The sequence below is a fragment of the Coregonus lavaretus genome (genome assembly GCF_964263955.1).
Source record: "Coregonus lavaretus genome assembly, chromosome: 11".
In the NCBI taxonomy this organism is placed as follows: Eukaryota; Metazoa; Chordata; class Actinopteri; order Salmoniformes; family Salmonidae; genus Coregonus; species Coregonus lavaretus.
Genome location: NC_139998.1, coordinates 37,874,409 through 37,895,507, shown reverse-complemented (window position 1 = coordinate 37,895,507; position 21,099 = coordinate 37,874,409). Strand labels below are relative to the sequence as shown.

At 42.3% G+C, this 21,099-nt stretch overlaps 3 protein-coding genes across 3 annotated transcripts; 2 read left to right on the top strand and 1 right to left on the bottom strand.

Annotated features, from left to right (window-relative positions):
- Positions 1 to 565: 565 nt before the first annotated feature.
- LOC311137755 (uncharacterized protein) lies at positions 566 to 3,985 on the top strand. The gene is made up of 3 exons (XM_084172335.1): positions 566 to 691; positions 1,382 to 1,704; positions 2,257 to 3,985. The coding sequence occupies exons 2-3, from the start codon at positions 1,387 to 1,389 to the stop codon at positions 3,508 to 3,510; spliced, it is 1,572 nt and encodes a 523-aa protein (XP_084028461.1). The 5' UTR covers positions 566 to 691; positions 1,382 to 1,386; the 3' UTR covers positions 3,511 to 3,985.
- A 1,132-nt stretch (positions 3,986 to 5,117) lies between these two features.
- Positions 5,118 to 7,616, bottom strand: LOC311137757 (peptide deformylase, mitochondrial-like). Its single transcript, XM_084172337.1, has 4 exons — positions 7,508 to 7,616; positions 6,997 to 7,196; positions 6,412 to 6,778; positions 5,118 to 5,473 (listed from the first exon to the last, which is right to left on the bottom strand). Exons 3-4 carry the CDS (start codon positions 6,689 to 6,691, stop codon positions 5,433 to 5,435), a joined length of 321 nt encoding a protein of 106 aa, XP_084028463.1. The 5' UTR covers positions 6,692 to 6,778; positions 6,997 to 7,196; positions 7,508 to 7,616; the 3' UTR covers positions 5,118 to 5,432.
- A 464-nt stretch (positions 7,617 to 8,080) lies between these two features.
- LOC311137195 (uncharacterized protein) lies at positions 8,081 to 16,610 on the top strand. Its single transcript, XM_084171556.1, has 7 exons — positions 8,081 to 8,348; positions 8,624 to 8,847; positions 9,067 to 9,165; positions 9,322 to 9,423; positions 13,331 to 13,444; positions 13,559 to 13,667; positions 13,783 to 16,610. Exons 1-7 carry the CDS (start codon positions 8,222 to 8,224, stop codon positions 14,823 to 14,825), a joined length of 1,818 nt encoding a protein of 605 aa, XP_084027682.1. The 5' UTR covers positions 8,081 to 8,221; the 3' UTR covers positions 14,826 to 16,610.
- The last annotated feature ends 4,489 nt before the right edge of the window (positions 16,611 to 21,099 follow it).

Below are 21,099 nucleotides of genomic sequence, written 5' to 3'. Positions count from 1 at the left end.
AATGTCCTACGTAATGTCCGAAATTATAATATGGCCTACCAAATGTCGGAAATTATAAGCAGAAACTTGTCTAAATTAGGGGTGAAAGTAGCCAGGATGCTATACGGTCCAGTACGGAGTAACAGCAAAATAAATTATTATGGAATTATTATTGTGAATCGAACTGCGCAGGTCGCCTACTTTTTGAAGTGATTTGGGGATATGATGTTTATATGCGTCAACTCAAAAACAGAATACTTGAGTATCCCGAATAATAACGCAATATTGGTGTGCATGTAAACATGGTCAGTGAAAAAATGATGACATCAATAGAATATCGCGCCCTCTGGTGGAGGAAAACATAGATTTAGGATGAGCTCAAAGCAGCCTGTTGAATTCAAAGATGTATATTCATAGGCACAGACTCTCTTGCTGTATTTTGAATATTTATATTGCTGTATATGAAGAAAAAAAGAAATACGCAATTGATTGGTTTGGTAATTTGTGAAGTATAAAAATGTACTTATTTTGTCAAACCATGCGCCGGGCCGGCGAGCTAAATCGAAGAGCCCCACACTTTTAGGGTGACACGTGACGGGGTTTATTTTTCGGAACTTAGGGTTGGGTTCAAATCACGCTCGTCAATTTTTACAGCAGTGTTTCTTGCATTCGTGATGGTTTAGGGAAAGGTCCTACCAAATAGAAAGTGTTGGTGAGTTTTTTGTTTGTTTGCATCTGGGTTTCATATGTTTACATTATTTAACTCCGACAGCAGCTGTAAGTTAGCTAGTAAGCAAGCTAGCTATATTACTTAGCATATAGCTAGCTGACTGGCTAGCTAACGTAGTGGCCAGAACGCGCCAGCAAGTGGACGATGGAGTCGTGCGCTTGAATTTCATAACTAAAATTGTTTCTTTAAACATAGTGTCAGCAAAATTGTACGTGCTGGTGTCATTGGCCGAGCCCAGTAAGATGCGCAAAAGCTAGCTAGCGAAGGAAAAGTTTGCTAGTTAACTGGCTTACAGTTTTTTTTGACACTGTTGTATTTTGACATTAACGTTTCTGCTGACTTGTAATGCAAGTAAAAGTTGTAACATTTTGTCTAATATTTATAACGTAACGCGTTATCAACTATTTTCGCTAGAATGCTAGCTAGCTACTGAAGTCTAATCAGGTCACTTTCGCTTTCATTTTAGGGAGGGCGACATTTTCAGCCTTAATGTAATGACTATGTATTGCATGGGAACATTCTTCTGGGATGGAAATGTGTGATAAACATACGTGATTAAAAAATAATAATAGCTAGGTCAAATAAGTCCAGTTGCAGTGGAGTTCAGTCAAGGGGTTTCATTGATGAAACCTCTGATTTCATTATTTTGTCCTTGTTGTGTTTTCTATGTAGCTGAGATGACTGTCCCTGGGAATAAAGCCAGGGATCTGGTGGAACTGTATCGGGTCAGTTTGGAGCACCGAATTGAGCAGGGTGACTGGAACCTAGTATGCAGAGATGAGGAACTGTTTAAGGAGGTAGAGGGACTGCTGAGGGGTGGCTGTGCCCAGGACACACACTCCTTGGGACTGGACCCCCTCAGTGTAATGGAGGACTCGCTTCAGACAGCACAAGGAGTCAGATTGAAGGGGCTGGCTAGAGCCTTTGAAGTGCTGGAACTGGCAGCCCTCAACCTGTACTTGTGTCCCTGGAGAAAGGAATATAGAGTGGTAAAGGTATGCTAATTTGGGGGAGATACTGGTAACTGCGACAATGAAGGAAACGGCAACATAAAGTGTCTTGATGGGGCGTTGGGCCACAATGAGCTGCCAGAACAGCTTCTATGCGCCTTGGCATAGATTCTACAAGTGTTTGGAACTCTGTTGGAGGGATGCGACACCATTCTTCCACGAGAAATTCCATAATTTTGTGTTTTGTTGATGGTGGTGGAAAATGCTGTCTCAGGCAGCACTCCAGCAGTGTTCAATTGGGTTGAGATCTGGTGACTGACCCTAAGCATGATGGGATGTTTTAATTGCTTAATTAACTCAGGAACCACACCTGTGTGGAGGCACCTGCTTTCAATATACTTTTTATCCCTCATTTACTCAAGTGTTTCCTTTATTTTGGCAGTTACCTGTATATTGGTGGAGTGCTCATCAATAATGTATAATCTCATCACGAATGCTGTTTTGGCTTCAATTGTGTGGAAAAAGACTTTGCCTGTCCAGAAAGATAATTTGTTCTGTTCCTACATTTGAATAACAATACAACCTTCCTCCTTATAGATGTTCTCAGGCATGTTCACACATTACATCAAGCCGGCGCTGTCCATGCAGCAGGTGGCCGATCTGTTTGGGTTGCTTGGATACCAGGCTTCAGAGGCCAGACTATGTGAAGAGCTTAGGCTTCGTTCCCCAGGCCTACCAGTGGACACTCTTCTCCGCCTGTCCTGTGCTTTCTTTGCTGCACGTTGTGAGTGTCGCCTACTGCTGTCTGCCATAGGACCCCAGGCCAGAGGGGTGGAGTGGGAGCTCAACCTGGTACAGGAGAGGCAGAAAGGTCACAGCCTGCAGATAGCACTGGACAACAGCAAGATAAGGTTGGAGACTTTACCACAGGAAGAGGATTTTCTGAAGTTGTCTACTATAGAGGCAGACTTGGATCTGTACACAGCTGATGAGTTTAATGGGCATAAAGAAGTTGGGTTTGTCAGAGATCCTCTCTATTCAAAAAGATGGGTGTACCACAGTAACGCGAGAGGGCTTTCCTCTCAAAGAGAGAATATCTGTGTCTCCTCACTGACATACAAGTTGACTAGGACCCCCTCATTAGCACCAACAAACACCGCAACCCACAAGCAAAGGGAAAGTCCAAATAAAGAGTTGGCCATGTCAGGGTCAGATAAGGTGGATTCACACTCGCTGTCTGCAAAAGCATCAGGGAATGCTGTGTCTCCAGGGGGCAGTTGGATCTGCAGCTGTAGCAATTCCTACTCTAGTCTTTGCATATATGTCCATCATTGCAAGAATTGCAATACCTTACATAGCTTGAACTGCCACATCGTGGAGAGGTGCGAAGACGAGGGGCATGAAGTAAAACATATTGCCGGTGATGAAGTCCTACAGGAGCAGAGAGAGAGTAGTGGATTATCACCACGGCTAGGAAGTCCTGGAGCGGGAGGTGTGCCACTCTACGAGGATAAGAGAGAGTCCTGCCCTCCACTTGATGTCATTGAAGCAAGAAGCCTTACCCCTCAGCCCATTCCTTTTCATGAATGTTGCGACACTGCCAATCCAGACCCTGAGGTTACCTGCCTCACCTGCAGGGTCTTCCACACTAGCGCCTGTAAAATGTTGGAGACGTGCCGGAGAAAGCATGAGATGCTCATGTTGGGTGTCTGCTCAAGTGGGTTGTCGTGCACAAGGCCCCCTTTCAAACTATGCAGGTACTGCAGTGTTGAGTATTGTAAAGACTGTTGGTATAGAACACCACTTGAATGTGTTTGTGGCCACCCCTTTGACGAGTCCTCCGAAGTTTGAATTTAAGAACCATTTTAAAGGCACTTGATGGAATTGGGGAAAAGCACTGATAAAATAAAATGCCTGAAAGGCTCCTTAGAATCAATATTCCTCCATAAATATAACAATGGCAATCACTTACACGTTGCCTTAAATTAACAATACTCTTAACTTGTAATAAGAATTTATAAATTAGCTTTATCCCACCCAGGGATTAAAAGTGAACTGCCAAACTCTTCTATATTTTTCTACTTTAGTCTCTCAGTAGGACCTTAAATTGCCCTGAAAGTGGTGTTGTTTTTCATGATAATTCGTCCAGTGTCATTGACCGTTGGGATCTGGAGCCTTATACTTATGTTAGACGTCTAAAGCAAGTGATGCATGTTGCAGCTCAAGAATTGAGATAATACTGCCAAATGTGGGTTGAGGTTAAGTTGCTTGTTTTCATTATTTGTTCTGTTGTCAGAAAGATATTTGAATAAAAATGGGATTTAAAATGGGAACAGATGTCTCTTGTGCATTTTAGATGTTGAAATGCAGGACACTACAGCATATAAGAAGTTATTCCGTTTTTTCTTTACTTCAACATTCAGCAAGATTTTCTCTGCGGTCAGCCATCTGAGCCCTATAATACAAATCAGGTTTGAGTAGCGAGGTAACTTTGGTCTATTCTGAGTTCAACTCGCGATTACTGATCACACAAATGTGGCTCACCTTTTAGCCAGGTAAATTTCTATGGCAACAAATCCTTCAGAACTAACCTGAAGGGTATACTACGTACTGGGTTTGAGGAGTCACAAGGTAACTTTGGTCAAATCTTAAGTTAAACTCAAGACAACTAGTCATACGAAAGTGGCTCACTTTTAGTCAGGTAAATTTATATGGCAATGAATCCTTCAGAACTGACCTGCTCCGGGGCAGGCTAACTCCACTTCTCCTGAATGAAGTGTCTGAGCCGTGAGTTGAGGACCAACTAAATAAGATTCCCTCCCCCTCGCAAATATTGCGTCATCATCCCTTTTATTTGAGGGAGACCACTGATTAATATTTTATTAATCAAATGCTTTTTTGTAAAGAAAGTGATATTAAAATACCTATAACATTATACATTTAATAATGACAGGATGCATTTGAAACTTCATGCACAGCAAAACATGACTTTATACAATTATTTAAAAGGTGCTTGCGCACACTTAACCTAAAAGACAGCACTTCTAATAGCCTATTTCACACCATAGCCTGCTGAATTTAAGAATATTCCTTTTAATGTTGATTTTGGAAAAAATGAAAATGTGGTACCGACTCGCCCAAGGATTGATGTTTCAGCATTGTCTGAATGATGAGTTCGGTGTTTGACTAGCCTTGTGTGACATGCACGCGCATTTACAAGCCTGCTAGAATTAACAGCAGGCTACCGAGCAATATCCACTGTCGTAATACGGATGAAGCCTGAGCTGTAATGTGAAGCTGGCTAGCTTTAGAAAACCCTGAGTAGATCTAGCTAGTGTTGTAGTATACCCCTCAGGTGACAGTCCACAGTTTAGAGTCAATATTTCAGGTCCTTAATGTTTGTGGACATTTTGATACAACTTGCAAGATAATTCAATATTCATTGACTACAAATCTGCCTCCATAAATACATACATTTATTTATAAAGAATGTACAGTAAGAGGAAAGGTTTCGGGATGGTCTTCATGGTCTGTTGCTATATTGTGTTCTTAGTGGGTGACTAGGTTTGTTTGAAACTGCTACTCATTCTGCGCTGCCCAGTTCACGTTGATTAAGGTTTTACTGTCCATGCGGTCAGTGGACTCCATCCAAGTGATCCATCTCATGCTGTTGGATGCGTGCGAGCCAGCCGCTCACCTGCCAGGTCACAGATTCTGCCCTTCTTGCAAGCCGAAGAACACCATCCCAACCATGAAGCACGGGGGTGGCAGCATCATGCTGTGGTGGTGCTTTGCTGCAGGAGGGACTGGTGCACTTCACAAAATAGATGGCATCATGAGGAAGGAAAATTATGTGGATATATTGAAGCAACATCTCAAGACATCAGTCAGGAAGTTAAAGCTTGGTCGCAAATGGGTCTTCCAAATGGACAATGACCCCAAGCATGCTTCCAAAGTTGTGGCAAAATGGCTTAAGGACAACAAAGTCAAGGTATTGGAGTGGTCATCACAAAGCCCTGACCTCAATCCTATAGAAAATGTGTGGGCAGAACTGAAAAAGCGTGTGCGAGCAAGGAGGCCTACAAACCTGACTCAGTTACACCAGCTCTGTCAGGAGGAATGGGCCAAAATTCACCCAACTTATTGTGGGAAGCTTGTGGAAGGCTACCCGAAACATTTGACCCAAGTTAAACAATTTAAAGGCAATGCTACCAAATACTAATTGAGTGTATGTAAACTTCTGACCCACTGGGAATGTGATGAAAGAAATAAAAGCTTAAATAAATAATTCTCTATTATTCTGACATTTCACATTCTTAAAATAAAGTGGTGATCCTAACTGACATAAGAAAGGGAATATTTACTAGGATTAAATGTCAGGAATTGTGAAAAACTGAGTTTAAATGTATTTAGCTAAGGTATGTAAACTTCTGACTTCAACTGTACATAGAAATGACTAGTTCCTGCAAAGATGTTGGGAAATGCAATATGTTTGGCAGCTAAAATGGTGAGGATTTTACTATCTTTCTGAATATTCTCTGGTTTTTGGAGAACCACTTGCAACTGAACACGGACATTTATAAGATACACTTTTCTTCCGAATCGAGAACGAAGAAAGTATCTTCAAGAACAGGTTAGTTGAAAAATTGCTTCCGACCCTTTCTACTAGCCAAGGTATAATGGTTACTATGGAAGTATTCATATATCACAGTTTTAATGTATAGCTACTGTGGAACATTTTACATATCTCACCTGACACTTCCACAGAGAGGTAGTGTGGAACAGTAGCTGAGAACCCTGAGATGCTCTCACAGGCCTCCTGGAACTTAACCGTGTGCCCATCCAGGACCCGCAGCTGGGGGTTGATAAAGATCTGCAGAGGCACAGTGGTGAGACCGCGGGCTTCACGTGCAGCAGGCAAGCTGTGACTCAACATGCGCTCTGGGAACTCCAGGGCTAAGATACGAAGTGGCACTCCAACCTGAGATGCACTCAGTCCCACACATTCAAACTTCCGCATCACCTTCACCATGGTGCGGATCACCTCCTGAACCTCCGGACCCTGTACTGCCCCAGAGTCCACCACTGCAGCCTGGGCTCGCAGCACCGGGTCACCCACCTGGCAGACATTTAAAAAAATCATTTTAGTCATTTAGCAGACGCTCTTATCCAGAGCGACATACAGTTAGTGAGTGCATACATTTTTCATACTGGCCCCCCGTGGGAATCAAACCCACAATCCTGGCGTTGCAAGCGCCATGCTCTACCAACTGAGCTACAGACATGGGGGTATGGTGGCTGGATCTTCCGCTTCATATTCTGTAGGTATGAACAAACCTTTATGCTTGTAGAGTGAGACCGGGAAGGGGCCACAGAGGAGACAGGGACTACCCAGCCAGTGGAATGGGGCCTTTGAAACACATTCTGTAAGCCCTAGTCGACAGCGCTGAAGTACACAGAGTTCTATTCATGGCTGGGTCCAGTCCTGGCAGCACAGTCAGTCAGTTACCTCCCACTTGCAGGAGACAAGCAATGAACTGTCAATAAGGAATTCAACAGTTGTCAATATGGTCAACAACAGTGGTGAAAGAGAAAGGTTGATATGTACATGAAGTATGGCCTGTTTACCAAATCAGTATTTGTGGCCCGAGTATGAGCAAAATCCTTTCACATTATCACATAACTGCAAGGTCCCCCTAGTGAGAAGCTAGCCTAGCTAGCAAACAAATAGCTACAGCAGCCAGCTAACTTAGCTCACTGCGCACTAGACTATATGACATTGAACCAACACAAAAGTCTATGACTAACACGATTAGCTATTCCATGCAAGTGCTACACGTTTTCATACCTTAGTTACGTTTCCCTAAAATGTAAATACTATATTGATTGTAGTAAGGACAGTGATGCCATTTTTATGTGAAAATACACACAAGCATGTCATTACAGCTAACCCAGATAATCACTTCCGAGTCAATTATCTTGTCAGGCCTTGGCAATAGGTGTGTTGGTGGAAACGGAAATTATTTTAAAGGGGTTGAGATTTCCTAAATGGGCTATCAGCGTTGCTACATCAATTTTTGGACTTATACATTAATTATATGTATCCATTGATTTTTGATTATAATGTATAACTTATACATGTCTCATGAGCTGCCATACCCCATCATAACCCAAAATATAAGCTTATTTTACTCCAATCTTTGTAAATAAAGTATACGTCCTTACCTTAACCATAAACCTTACCTAACCTTTACCTTAACAATTTTACATGTCAACTTCAACATGGTAAGGACGTCCCAAGGATTCCGGATAGCACAGACAAGTTCGTGACGGTCCTGACCCGGAAATATTCTGGACGCGTTTTCACTATCGAGCGAACAACTTGTCCGTACATGTCCAACCCGCTGTACATGCATATTCATTGAGGACCAATGACAGGCTTTGTTTTTCTGTTTTTGAACCAGAGTTTCCCCCAAAAAAATAAGTAGATGGACTAAAATGACACTAATCTAATCAGGCACCTGATTCCGCTGCTGTGGACATTTTGCAGCAGTTCAAATAGATGGAGGAAAGAGGCCTTGAAAATCATTTCAAGCCGTCTGAGATGAAATGTTTGGAGATCATCCCAACGCTGCCGATGTGGATAATTGAATATGCCTGGGCTCACAGAATGATGGATACACTGGATGGTAAACAAAACATTTTTTCAATTTGTTCAAATCCGTGTTTATAAACAGAATATATTTTAAATAGTTAACACTAATTCAATTATTATATTATTAGACCTATATGGGCTAATATAGGACATGCAAAACATAATGAAGTTCAATTTAGTCAATAAGAAGGTGAAAATGGAATTGAAACATGGTATTAATAACCCCAAGCTGATAAATAGACACGATAGATGAAATTCCTTTAAAAGTAATAAACCTATTTGTTATATCCCTGTTTCTGTGTTCTCTAGGTCTGGACCCCAGCAGATGGCCAGAGGATGACCTGCAATCTCTCACCCTAGATGAGCCATGGAGGTTACGTGTGGCAGCTGCCCAGGCGTATTCTATAATGAAGACAAGGGACATCAAGAGCTTTGAGAGGGTGATGGAGTTCCTGGATGTTACCTATACACTGCTGCCACGACTGGTGCCCCCTATCAAACACATGAAAATCATGTTTGGCCTTAAGACCATGGTATGTAGAGGTTTCACATAAGGTAGAGAACAGTTGCAGGAAAGGGCTGGGGAATAGCAATATGTGGATGCATAGAGAGGTTTCCAAGGCCATGTATGCCTACTAATAAATTGGGCTGAATTGTTCAGGTACACCACTTATTTTCACTATGTTGTGGTTGTTGATTTTAGTTTTGGTGGAACAAAATGGCCAGCTGTGTTGATTTGTATTCTGGTACAGATAATTATGTGGATGCTTCGGGAAGACCAAGGTATTGTCAACACCGTTGTGAAGACCATTACGTTTTTTCCAAGTAGACTACCTCAGTACCATGAATGTGTAAGTAAATGCATTATAACTCTGCTTTATTTGGTTACTTTGATCTTTGGACAACACTGTTGACTAAACTGAATCAATTGTGTATCAGCAGCTCTGATCGACCCAGTGAGTATTGGGTTGCTGAGCTAAATGTCCTCTTTCTTTGCTCCTCTTCAGAGCCGCCAAGAGATGCACCTAATGAGGAAGAACCACCAGGACTTTAAGGCTTTGGCGCAGACTCTTGCAATGGACATGTCCATGCGCAAGGCTTATATCAAGGTTAGCTAAATCCCCATCGTCTGTTTTTCATGCTCCCTTTCTATTCCTCTCTTTGTCTACTTTAAAAAAACAACATTTTAGGCATTTTAGCAGATGCTCTTATCCAGAGTGACTTACAGTTAGTGAGTGCATACATTTGTTTATATATTTTTTTCATACTGGTCCCCCGTGGGAATCGAACCCACAACCCTGGCGTTGCAAGCGCCATGCTCTACCAACTGAGCTACACGGGACATATTCAGTGTTAAATTCGTCAACAAAAATATTTGTCAAACACTTATTTTCAGTGGCAATTGACGAGACGATAACTGACTAAATAGACCCAGAAAAACTATAACAAAGCAAATTATTTTGTATTTCTGTTGACTAAACCTAGACGAGACAAAATTCTCTTTGACTAAAATCTGACTACTAAGTGGACTGAACAAGAGTTTTTGGAGAGATTGAGAGCTTTTCAGTTGTAAGCACAATTTAATATTAGCAGCACAGATTGCACAGTTCTGTTCAGCAGTGGGAAGGACCCGGCACACACAGCCTAGCCTAAATTGGCTGGTAAACGGCGGGGGAGCAAGCGATAAGTGTGGGCAGACAGGCTCTGCCTCCGATTATACACATCGCAGAGGCGACTCTTGCTTCCCCATAGCTAACCAGTCACCACCAGCTTTTAATTTTCTACCCTTTGCCTGGTTAAGACTCTCAAGCTGCTTGTACGAAATTAAAAACAATAGCAGCATTGAGTTTAATAGTAAAACAACAGTCTAGCTATGTTTTTCTCCGTCTTGAGTATAGAAACATTTTTGAATTTGTAGACTTGCTCAACCCTTGCACTTTCCCCACTGCATTTCAAAACTAGGTTATGTAGCCAATGTACTAGCCAAGTCTCTGTCTTTTCCTCAGAGAAACAGCTTGATTCTAGACATTACCGTTCAAAAGATATGACCCATAATACCGGTGTTATGTTTTTTTCTTTCTATCGTACATTGGTGCCGCATTTTACATTCATAAAGCATATCGCGGACCGTTCTAAAACTATGCTACTTGCAGACCGGACCGTTAAACATTTGTTTAGGCTACACCTTGTTCAGTCATGTTACCTCATTGCCATTGCCTTCGGAAAGTATTCAGACCCCTTGACTTTTTCCACATTTTGTTACATTACAGCCTCATTCTAAAATGGATTAAATAAAACAATTTCCTCAGCAATCTACACACAATACCCCATAATGACAAAGCGAAAACAGATTTTGGGAAATGTTTGCAAATATTTTCAAAACATTTCAGACCCTTTGCTATAAGACTCTAAATTGAGCTCAGGTGCATCCTGTTTTCATTGATCATCCTTGAGATGTTTCTACAACTTGATTGGAGTCCACCTGTGGTAAATTCAATTGATTGGACATGATTTGGAAAGGCACACACCTGTCTATATAAGGTCCCACAGTTGACAGTGCATGCCAAGCAAAAACCAAGCCATGAGGTCTAAGGAATTGTCCGTAGAGCGCCGAGACAGGATTGTGTCGAGGCACAGATCTGGGGAAGGGTACCAAAACATTTCTGCAACATTGAAGGTCCCCAAGAACATAGTGGCCTCCATCATTCTTAATTGGAAGAAGTTTGGAATTACCAAGACTCTTCCTAGAGCTGGCCGCCCGGCCAAACTGAGCAATCGGGGGAGAAGGGCTTTTGTCAGGGTAGTGACCAAGAACCCAATGGTCACTCTGACAGAGCTCTAGAGTTCCTCTGTGGAGATGGGAGAACTTTCCAGAAGGACAGCCATCTCTGCAGCACTCCAGATGGAAGCCACTCCTCAGTAAAAGGCACATAACAGCCCACTAGGAGTTTGCCAAAAGGCATCTAAAGACTCTCAGACCATGAGAAACAAGATTCTCTGGTCTGATGAAACCAAGATTAAACTCTTTGGCCTGAATGCCAAGCGTCACGTCTGGAGGAAACCTGGCACCATCCCTACGGTGAAGCATGGTGGTGTCAGAATCATGCTGTGGGGATGTTTTTCAGCGGCAGGGACTGGGAGACTAGTCAGGATCGAGGCAACGATGAACGGAGCAAAGTACAGAGAGATCCTTGATGAAAACCTGCTCCAGAGCTCTCAGGACCTCAGACTGGGGCGAAGGTTGATCTTCCAACAGGACAACGACCCTAAGCACACAGCCAAGACAACGCAGGAGTGGCTTCGGGACAAGTCTCTGAATGTCTTTGAGTGTCCCAGCAGAGCCCGGACTTAAACCTGATCGAACATCTCTGGAGAAACCTGACAATAGCTGTGCAGCAATGCTCCCCATCCAACCTGACAGAGCTTTAGAGAAATGCTGAGAAGAATGGGAGAAACTCCCCAAATACAGGTGTGCCAAGCTTGTAGCGTCATACCCAAGAAGACTTGAGGCTGTAATCGCTGCCAAAGGTGCTTCAACAATGTACTGAGTAAAGGGTCTGAATACTTATGTAAATGTAATATTTCAACTTTTTATTTAAAAAAAAATTGCAAACATTTTCTAAAAACCTGTTTTTGCTTTGTTATAATGGGGTATTGTGTGTAGATTGATGAGGCAGATAAAAACAATTTAATCAGTTTTAGAATAAGGCTGTAACATAACAAAATGTGGAAAAAGTCAAGGGGTCTGAATACTTTTCGTAGGCACTGTAGGTAGGGGTAAAGTGACCCTGGTAACATTACCAGTAGCCTATATGCAAACATTTGGTGACACAGAAAGAAAGGAAAATGGATAACAAACAATTTATTGACTAAAACCCTCTTGCCACTACACTATCTGACTGGATAAATAATACATTATTTTGAGTTAATGTGGGCCCTGTGACTCAGACTTCCTGTGGAACCAGGACTCAAGCATGGGGACTCGGACTTCAGCCATAGGGACTCGTGACTCAACCATCGAGCACAGGGGACTCGGGACTCGATTTCGGACTTGAGGTTTAGTGACTCGACGACATCACTGGGCGAAACAGTCATTGGCTCCCGTTATACTTCTGACATCAATGTGGCTGCGGCATCTATGGAATGTTGATACAATTGGCAATGATGCGACCGAGTTACGGCGGTGCAACCCATACTACTTTGCCAGTACTTTGCAGCACCATCTGGTGATTGTGCTACTCTCTCTTCTCTTCTCTTCTCTTCTTCTTTCTCTCTCTCTGCGCTTGCGTGTCTGTTTGTTTTGTATGTAATGTACAATATCTATGTAGGCTGAATTAGGAATTTACATGGCCAGATAATTCTTCTACAGTATATGTTTGTCATATTTCTGCTGTTGGGAAGATAATAGGATGTTATGCAGAAACATATGTTGGTAAGACATGGAAGTCAGTCATTTAAGTTTACTATAGGTTAATGAGGCAATACAATGTGATGTGACTAAAATAAAAGGGCATTTAGTTTACTAAAATGACTCACTGTTTTTGTTATTTTGACACTAAATCATTATTCAAATGACAAAAATATGACTTAATTATATTATATAAAATGACTAAGACTAGACTAAATCTAAAAGGAGTGGCAGAATTAACACTGGCACGATTACATAGGTGTAATTGACATGTTTATGCCTTGTGACCTTCAACTATGTGAAGTGTGACCTTCAACTATTCCTGGATTCAGTGGTTTCTGAGGAAGATGCACAATGCTGAATACATAATAGGCCAGTCTGAGATGATAGTGCCATTATAAAGGCTGGGTAGTGGTTAATTTGCTGTCCAGTAGGGGATGCTATATACCCAGCCTCTTGCTATACTCAGCCTTTAGTTGATTATGATGGAACTCCAAAGCAATGGAGATGGTTTGATGGAGCAATGCCTGTTTCCTCCTCTAGGGTTGAGGTGTTGTGTGTAGGGTGGAGTATATAGTATAAGTATTGATCTGCAGGTTCTCTTTCAGGATTTGATGGAGGACCAATATGGAGAATGCTATGCCCAGAAACTGGAGGACAGGTTGCTGCATTACCTTCAGGAACTGGAGTCGACACTGCAAAGTGATACATATTTTGACCAGGTGTGTGTGTGTACATACAATAATTATTGAGAATTCAATCAAATAGAGAATGTATGTTCTTATGCTATTACATAACTGTCAATGTCCTTGTTATCCATGTGAATGTGCCTATAGCTGTTGAAGCAGGAGTGTCCAATGGCATATGAAGAGGAGTTACTATTGCCGTTAATTACCTGTGACTCCACCTCCCTTGCTGCGTCCTTGAAGAGGCTATTCCACTCTGGTCAACAAACTCAGCATATTAAATATGACATACAGATGTAAACACAGTACAGTATGTAAGACCACCAGGAACATACAGTACTGTACATAAATACTTTGTCTTTCTATTCCTTCAGCCGAGTCTTCTTCAAGATGCCATCCCAGCCATAAGATGGGTGTTGGACCAGCACAGGAGAGGGGAATAGGCCGGGAGCTGGAGGATTCTGGGACCTCGAAAGTTGCTCTAAGGTTGCCCAAGGAGAGAACACACAAAGACGGGCAGTCACAGCCTGACAGGACAAGTCTCTACGCATCCCAGGGTATCTGTCAAGATAACCGAGAGGAGAGATCCAACTCATTGGAGTTGGGTCCACGACATGCTTGTGCAGCTGAGCAAGGTTTAGAGCCACAGGCGCTTATCGTGGAGCCGGGGGTGGATCTGTCCAAAGACAGTCCACTCCTGCTGGAGGAGGATGTCTCTGATGGGAAGGAGGGGAAGGAGGGGAGCCGAGGCAGGACTGAGGAGGTGGAGGACAGGCAGAACAATGATGAGGTGCCTGAGGCCTCCCCCCTGCAGCTGTGCTCTAAACACCAGAAATGGGTGAGGAGCATTCTGCAGGAGTGCTCTGAGGAACTGCTGTGTGAAAAGACTGATACCCCAGTGCACTGTCAGGGGTCCTCTTCCACCTCATCACAGGACTTGACCCCATCCCTCCTCACCCTTTGTCCACCCCAACATCTAACTCTGGCCACACAGAACCCTTACCCTGCTCAACCAGTGGCTGTATCCCAACCTATGGCCCTCAATGACAGAGCCCATTCTGAACAGGCTGGAGAAACAGCAGATAGCCCAGAGGCCAGTAGAACACATAGGGTCAAGCTGAGACTGTCTATGGAGAGTCAGGCTCTTCTTCTTAAGTCAAAGTTTCTACAGCCATTTGTGCGGCTCCGAAAACTGACCCAGCAGGAGTGTAGCATGGCTGCAGAGCTAAGAGGGACCAGGACCCCTGAAGAGGAAGACGGTGACGACGATGATGGTGAAGAGGAGGATGATGACGAACGTGTGGAAAAAACTCCAGTGTATTCTTATTATGATGTAAACACGCTCTATTCTAGTTTTGAGTCAAGCTCTGATGAAGATCCAGAAACACAGGATTCAGACCTTGACTATGTTCCTTGATATGGAAAGAGAATGTACAACCAGAGTGTGTGATTTGAGGAAGAAGCATGATCCTGGGGTTGACGATGAGGTATGTGATTAGATTGAGGAATCAGGGTGGTGTCCACCATTTGCCGTGGTGAAATGTACAGCTGAGGTTAAACAAACTGCTACATAATTATTCAGCATCAGAATTCCGGTTAAATTTCAGTTGAACAGTATTCAATATGCCCAGTTCAACCAGGTGTAACATTGGAATAATAACCCTTTACATACCATAATACACAGCACCAGTTTCTTACTGACCTAGGTTCTAGGGCTGTGACGATACCAGTATCTCAATATTTTTTTCCATGGCAAAAATGAAAACATGAGGCAGACCAAACTCTGTAAAATATTATGTGCTATAGCTTGGAAAATAAATAAATATGACTGGATGACATAATTATTTTTATTTCAAACATTAGGGCTATTTTCCTAAAGAAGTTAAATTCGCTTCGTGTTTCTATCCTAGCCATGATACTATCGAGTATCGCGATACTGGTATCGTCCCCGCCCTGCTAGATTCTTACACTAAATGAATGTGAACCTCTGTATGACATCTGGAACTGGTCATATTTCATGCTGTGTCATGTTGACTCAAAGAGGGGTCTGTTTGATGGCATTACATGTGTTAAATATTACCCAGATATTCTGAGTGGACTGGTACTGTCAATGACATGCAACCAAAATCCGCTGACCAGTCATTGTGCACCTCTTTTTCGTCTACAAATCAATGATGATATCATTGGAAATTGCGTACATCACTGTACAAATGGAAAAGCTGTTAATCATTCCTGGCTGTGTGTCATAGGCAGCTCATCTTGTGAAGTGAGCGACGTGTTCAGGGTCATCGTGCTGTCAGTGCATGCCCACTATGCATTTGTGCTGACACACTGCCTTTGTTAGTTAGTCCATATATTAGATGACTCAGCAAAATATTCATAGGATGGGATGCATGGGAAGATAGCAGAGGGATTCCATAGAGAGAGAAGATGCCAGAGATCTCCTTTACCCAGAAGAGGGTCATTGGGCCAAAGGCCTACAAATAGGGTCATAAATATTATCACCTCATCATTAAGAGACATGTATATGTGTGAATCATAATGTAGCAGTCTGTGTTTACTTCAATTTTAAAATCATGTGTGGGAAATGGATCGGCGAGCAGCAAGGTGTTGAGGTAAATGACAGTTGTTGTGAAGTGAGTAGGTACTTGACTCACATAAATTTAAGAGTCACTTTTAGGTAGGTGAACGTGAGGTCCGTGACAAATGTTTTCTTTATTTATTCAGAATGTTGTATATGTAGAAGGTGGACAGGAATATGGTAAACAGAGGGACAGGGTGTGACAGGGTCTTTAACTGACTCAACCCCATCAAGCCGGCTGGTGGGTAGGGCACAGGGTCCTTAGCCAGATGATAAGGGGATGGTGGGGTACAAAGTTCCAGGGGATTTTTGTGTGTTGCACCACTGCAAAAGGATTTATTAGGATGTGTATTTATTTATCTAGAGAGAAAGTACATTCCTCTGTACATTTTTCAGGACACACTTTCTATGAAAGTCTCAGTCACTGATTTACCCATCATGAGAGTAAACAACCCCAGAGTGAAGCAGAAAACAACAGTTATACTGTAGGCTACCTGTTACATTACTGTGTTCAATAAACATTTTGTGTGAAATTATAACGTGTATAAATTAAAGCTATACTTTCCACACAAGAAGCAATTGCACTGTATCATATGCTACTTATCTGTATTTGACTGTATATACCTATTTAGCCTTTATATTACTGTACACACACTGTACATTATGCTGTGGGTATTTGGGACATTTTTATTTATTTTTATTTTGGGGGGGTAGATCAGCTTAATATTGCAGATAGATTGTAACTTCTATCAATGTAATTGTCTGCATCACTTCCAATCCCCCATGTTTTTTATATATATACTCCCCTTTATTACTTTTCAACCCCGCCATCCTTTCCCTACTTGGGGTAAATTAGTGAACAACAATGCCCAGGCCTCTACTTCCAGCGTATACTTACTATCTACACCTTATGGACACAGTCAATTTTACAATAATTCAATTTTATTAGTTTTTTTTGTTTTTGCTCCTGAACTCCTACTCTCAACCTCTCTGATCATTTTCATGATGTCCATCCGGTTTGCTTCTATATGCCATATCTTTCTAACTGTGCTCTTTCCCAAAAGCTCCCAACATACAACCTATATACTTATTATGGACACAGTATGCTTACATTATTAGTTGTCTTGTTATTATTTGTTGCTATTTGTTATTAGTCCCATCCTTCAACTCCATTCAATACCTCCCATCTATCTCTTAACACCATCCATATAGGATTTCTATTTGCCATATATATACAGTGGGGGAAAAAAGTATTTAGTCAGCCACCAATTGTGCAAGTTCTCCCACTTAAAAAGATGAGAGAGGCCTGTAACATAGGTACACGTCAACTATGACAGACAAAATGAGAAAAAAAAATCCAGAAAATCACATTGTAGGATTTTTAATGAATTTATTTGCAAATTATGGTGGAAAATAAGTATTTGGTCAATAACAAAAGTTTCTCAATACTTTGTTATATACCCTTTGTTGACAATGACACAGGTCAAACGTTTTCTGTAAGTCTTCACAAGGTCTTCACACACTGTTGCTGGTATTTTGGCCCATTCCTCCATGCAGATCTCCTCTAGAGCAGTGATGTTTTGGGGCTGTCGCTGGGCAACACGGACTTTCAACTCCCTCCAAAGATTTTCTATGGGGTTGAGATCTGGAGACTGGCTAGGCCATTCCAGGACCTTGAAATGCTTCTTACGAAGCCACTCCTTCGTTGCCCGGGCGGTGTGTTTGGGATCATTGTCATGCTGAAAGACCCAGCCACGTTTCATCTTCAATGCCCTTGCTGATGGAAGGAGGTTTTCACTCAAAATCTCACGATACATGGCCACATTCATTCTTTCCTTTACACGGATCAGTTGTCCTGGTCCCTTTGCAGAAAAACAGCCCCAAAGCATGATGTTTCCATCCCCATGCTTCACAGTAGGTATGGTGTTCTTTGGATGCAACTCAGCATTCTTTGTCCTCCAAACACGACGAGTTGAGTTTTTACCAAAAAGTTATATTTTGGTTTCATCTGACCATATGACATTCTCCCAATCCTCTTCTGGATCATCCAAATGCACTCTAGCAAACTTCAGACGGGCCTGGACATGTACTGGCTTAAGCAGGGGGACACGTCTGGCACTGCAGGATTTGAGTCCCTGGCAGCGTAGTGTGTTACTGATGGTAGGCTTTGTTACTTTGGTCCCAGCTCTCTGCAGGTCATTCACTAGGTCCCCCCGTGTGGTTCTGGGATTTTTGCTCACAGTTCTTGTGATCATTTTGACCCCACGGGGTGAGATCTTGCGTGGAGCCCCAGATCGAGGGAGATTATCAGTGGTCTTGTATGTCTTCCATTTCCTAATAATTGCTCCCACAGTTGATTTCTTCAAACCAAGCTGCTTACCCATTGCAGATTCAGTCTTCCCAGCCTGGTGCAGGTCTACAATTTTGTTTCTGGTGTCCTTTGACAGCTCTTTGGTCTTGGCCATAGTGGAGTTTGTAGTGTGACTGTTTGAGGTTGTGGACAGGTGTCTTTTATACTGATAACAAGTTCAAACAGGTGCCATTAATACAGGTAACGAGTGGAGGACAGAGGAGCCTCTTAAAGAAGAAGTTACAGGTCTGTGAGAGCCAGAAAAAATACTTATTTTCCACCATAATTTGCAAATAAATTCATAAAAATCCTACAATGTGGTTTTCTGGAGAAAAAAAATTCTCAATTTGTCTGTCATAGTTGACGTGTACCTATGATAAAAATTACAGGCCTCTCTCATCTTTTTAAGTGGGAGAACTTGCACAATTGGTGGCTGACTAAATACTTTTTTCCCCCACTGTATTTGGACAATTTGCACATTCGGATCGAAATTACTATTAATTAATATCATCACCCCTTTTGAATTTCATTGCCCATGGGAGAAGTATATTCCCCCCCCCCCCCCCCCCCCCCCCCATTCCTTTTTCCACGCAACTTCATCTCGAATTGTTGAATGAGTTTCCTGTATACAATAGATATTATATTCCTTCTCTTTGAGCCATGTAAATATTGTTCTTCTTTTGTTATTATCAGCTAAGCCATTACAATTATAGCTGGCTATACTTATTTCAACATACACCATAATGAGATACAAGTTTCAAGTCAATTTATCATTATATATGTTTGTACATTTACCAATAAAAAATACCGTAATGATTGAGTGTCCATATAGCTGTACCTTGATATTTGCATTGCTACGGAGTAACCCTTCAATTGTTCTCCACTAATTCCCCCGCTAAAGCCCCCCCCCATCCCAAGTTGAGCCGTCATCCCAGTGATCAGCATCCCACCCACGTCCCTCCGGGTCCCTAAGGCCCCGAGAGGCCAGGATCCATCCATCGAAAACAGCACACAGTGCCACCCACAAAACAGAAGCAGATTAACCGCCAAAAGCATTTCCAATGCTGTCACCTCTATCTATATATATATATATATATATATATATATAACTATTTAAAAAAAATTATGCATATCCTATTTTCCATCATTATCAATTAATATGCGTAATAATGTCGGCAGTTCATGCGTAGGATTTTAACATATAACCTTGATTGCCATTGTATTACATTTAATTTATTGACAAGCAATTATTATCCTAGCAAATAATTCCCGTGGTCCATCCCATACCCCCCCCCCCCCCCCCCCCCCCCACAACAGATGCCGGACAAACACACACGCACATACTCACATACTCCAACACACTCAACCCCCCTCCTCCACAATCCACCATAAAATCAGATACTCAACGGCTGTTATATCCCAGAGCCCAACTCAAGAAATAACCTGATTTACGAGTGCACATACAGTTAAAGCTGATTGAGAAAGCATGCAGATTGAGCAGAAATGGACAACAATGTGAGATTTGATTAATCTACTTAATCTATGTCAAGTCCTAGGTGATGGAGATCAGATCCACCCTCTTCACCTGAGACACACAAACACTTTGATCCCCTGTTGTAACCATTTTTCCAAGCATCTCCGTGCGGTCAGACCTTTGATTATTTTGTGCCACCTGGGCCACAATGATAAACCCCCTCTCTGATTGTCCGAGTGTGACCCCCTCCCCATGGGTTACTGCAGCCAGTGTTGCCAGCACTGCCACTACCTGGGTGGGCGTACCCCACCGGAATCCCCACCGGCTAGGTAAAAGGTCGTCAAGGTTCTCATTAGCAGCTTCGAGAATTTCCTTGTATATTATGCTCTCCCATCAGGGGGCTCTGGCTTTGTAAGACCAACCCTGCCAGGCAGGCTCAGAATCTTGAGGGGGCGGTGCTGCTCAAGTAGGTCTCTGACCGCATTTATTTCTCTGTTTAGGCTGCATACTCACAGCAGGTCCATAAAAGAGATGGGAACTTCTCTTTGGTGTATGGGTCGCTCAGGTGGGTGTCCAGGTTATAGGGTTAGGGATATTTCCATCATGATAGGACAATAAAAAATGTGATTAGATGTATACTATATTTAAAAATGTATATCCCTCATCTACACAAAATTGAAAGCTCTCTCTCACTACCCCTGCTCATAGACCCCCGTCGGCTCTGGGATATGCAACCATTTCCCCTCTCACTCACTTAACGCTGCACCTTTTCAAACACAAAAATGCACACCACATGGTTGACTGCGGAAGAATGGGCTGAGCGTGCAAACGCACCCACATCCACATCTGCCGCAAGGGGGAAAGGACGCCAGAGAGAACACAGGACCAACCACAACAACCATCCGCCAAAACAACAACCTCCCGCCAAAAAAGCCATGTTCTAATTATTTGTATTTAAAGATGTATTATTCTGCTTGTTATCTTTTCTTGTTATATCGTTTTATCCTTATATAAATTACTATACTTACTATAAATGTTATTTAATATTACAATCCCTATCATTGCTAGTATTGGGTGTTCCATTATTCAACTCCTCTATTACAACTTTTAGAATAGCAATGGAGTAATCTTTGTGTCTCTGAACATTTGGTTGTCAATATATAGTTTATCCACCACGAGTGCAACACGTTTCCCTTTTAATCTGTTTTCCTTGAAGATTGGATACAGAACTTTGCGCCTTTCTGCAATCTCCCTCGGGAACTGATCATTCATGCCTATTTTCGTGC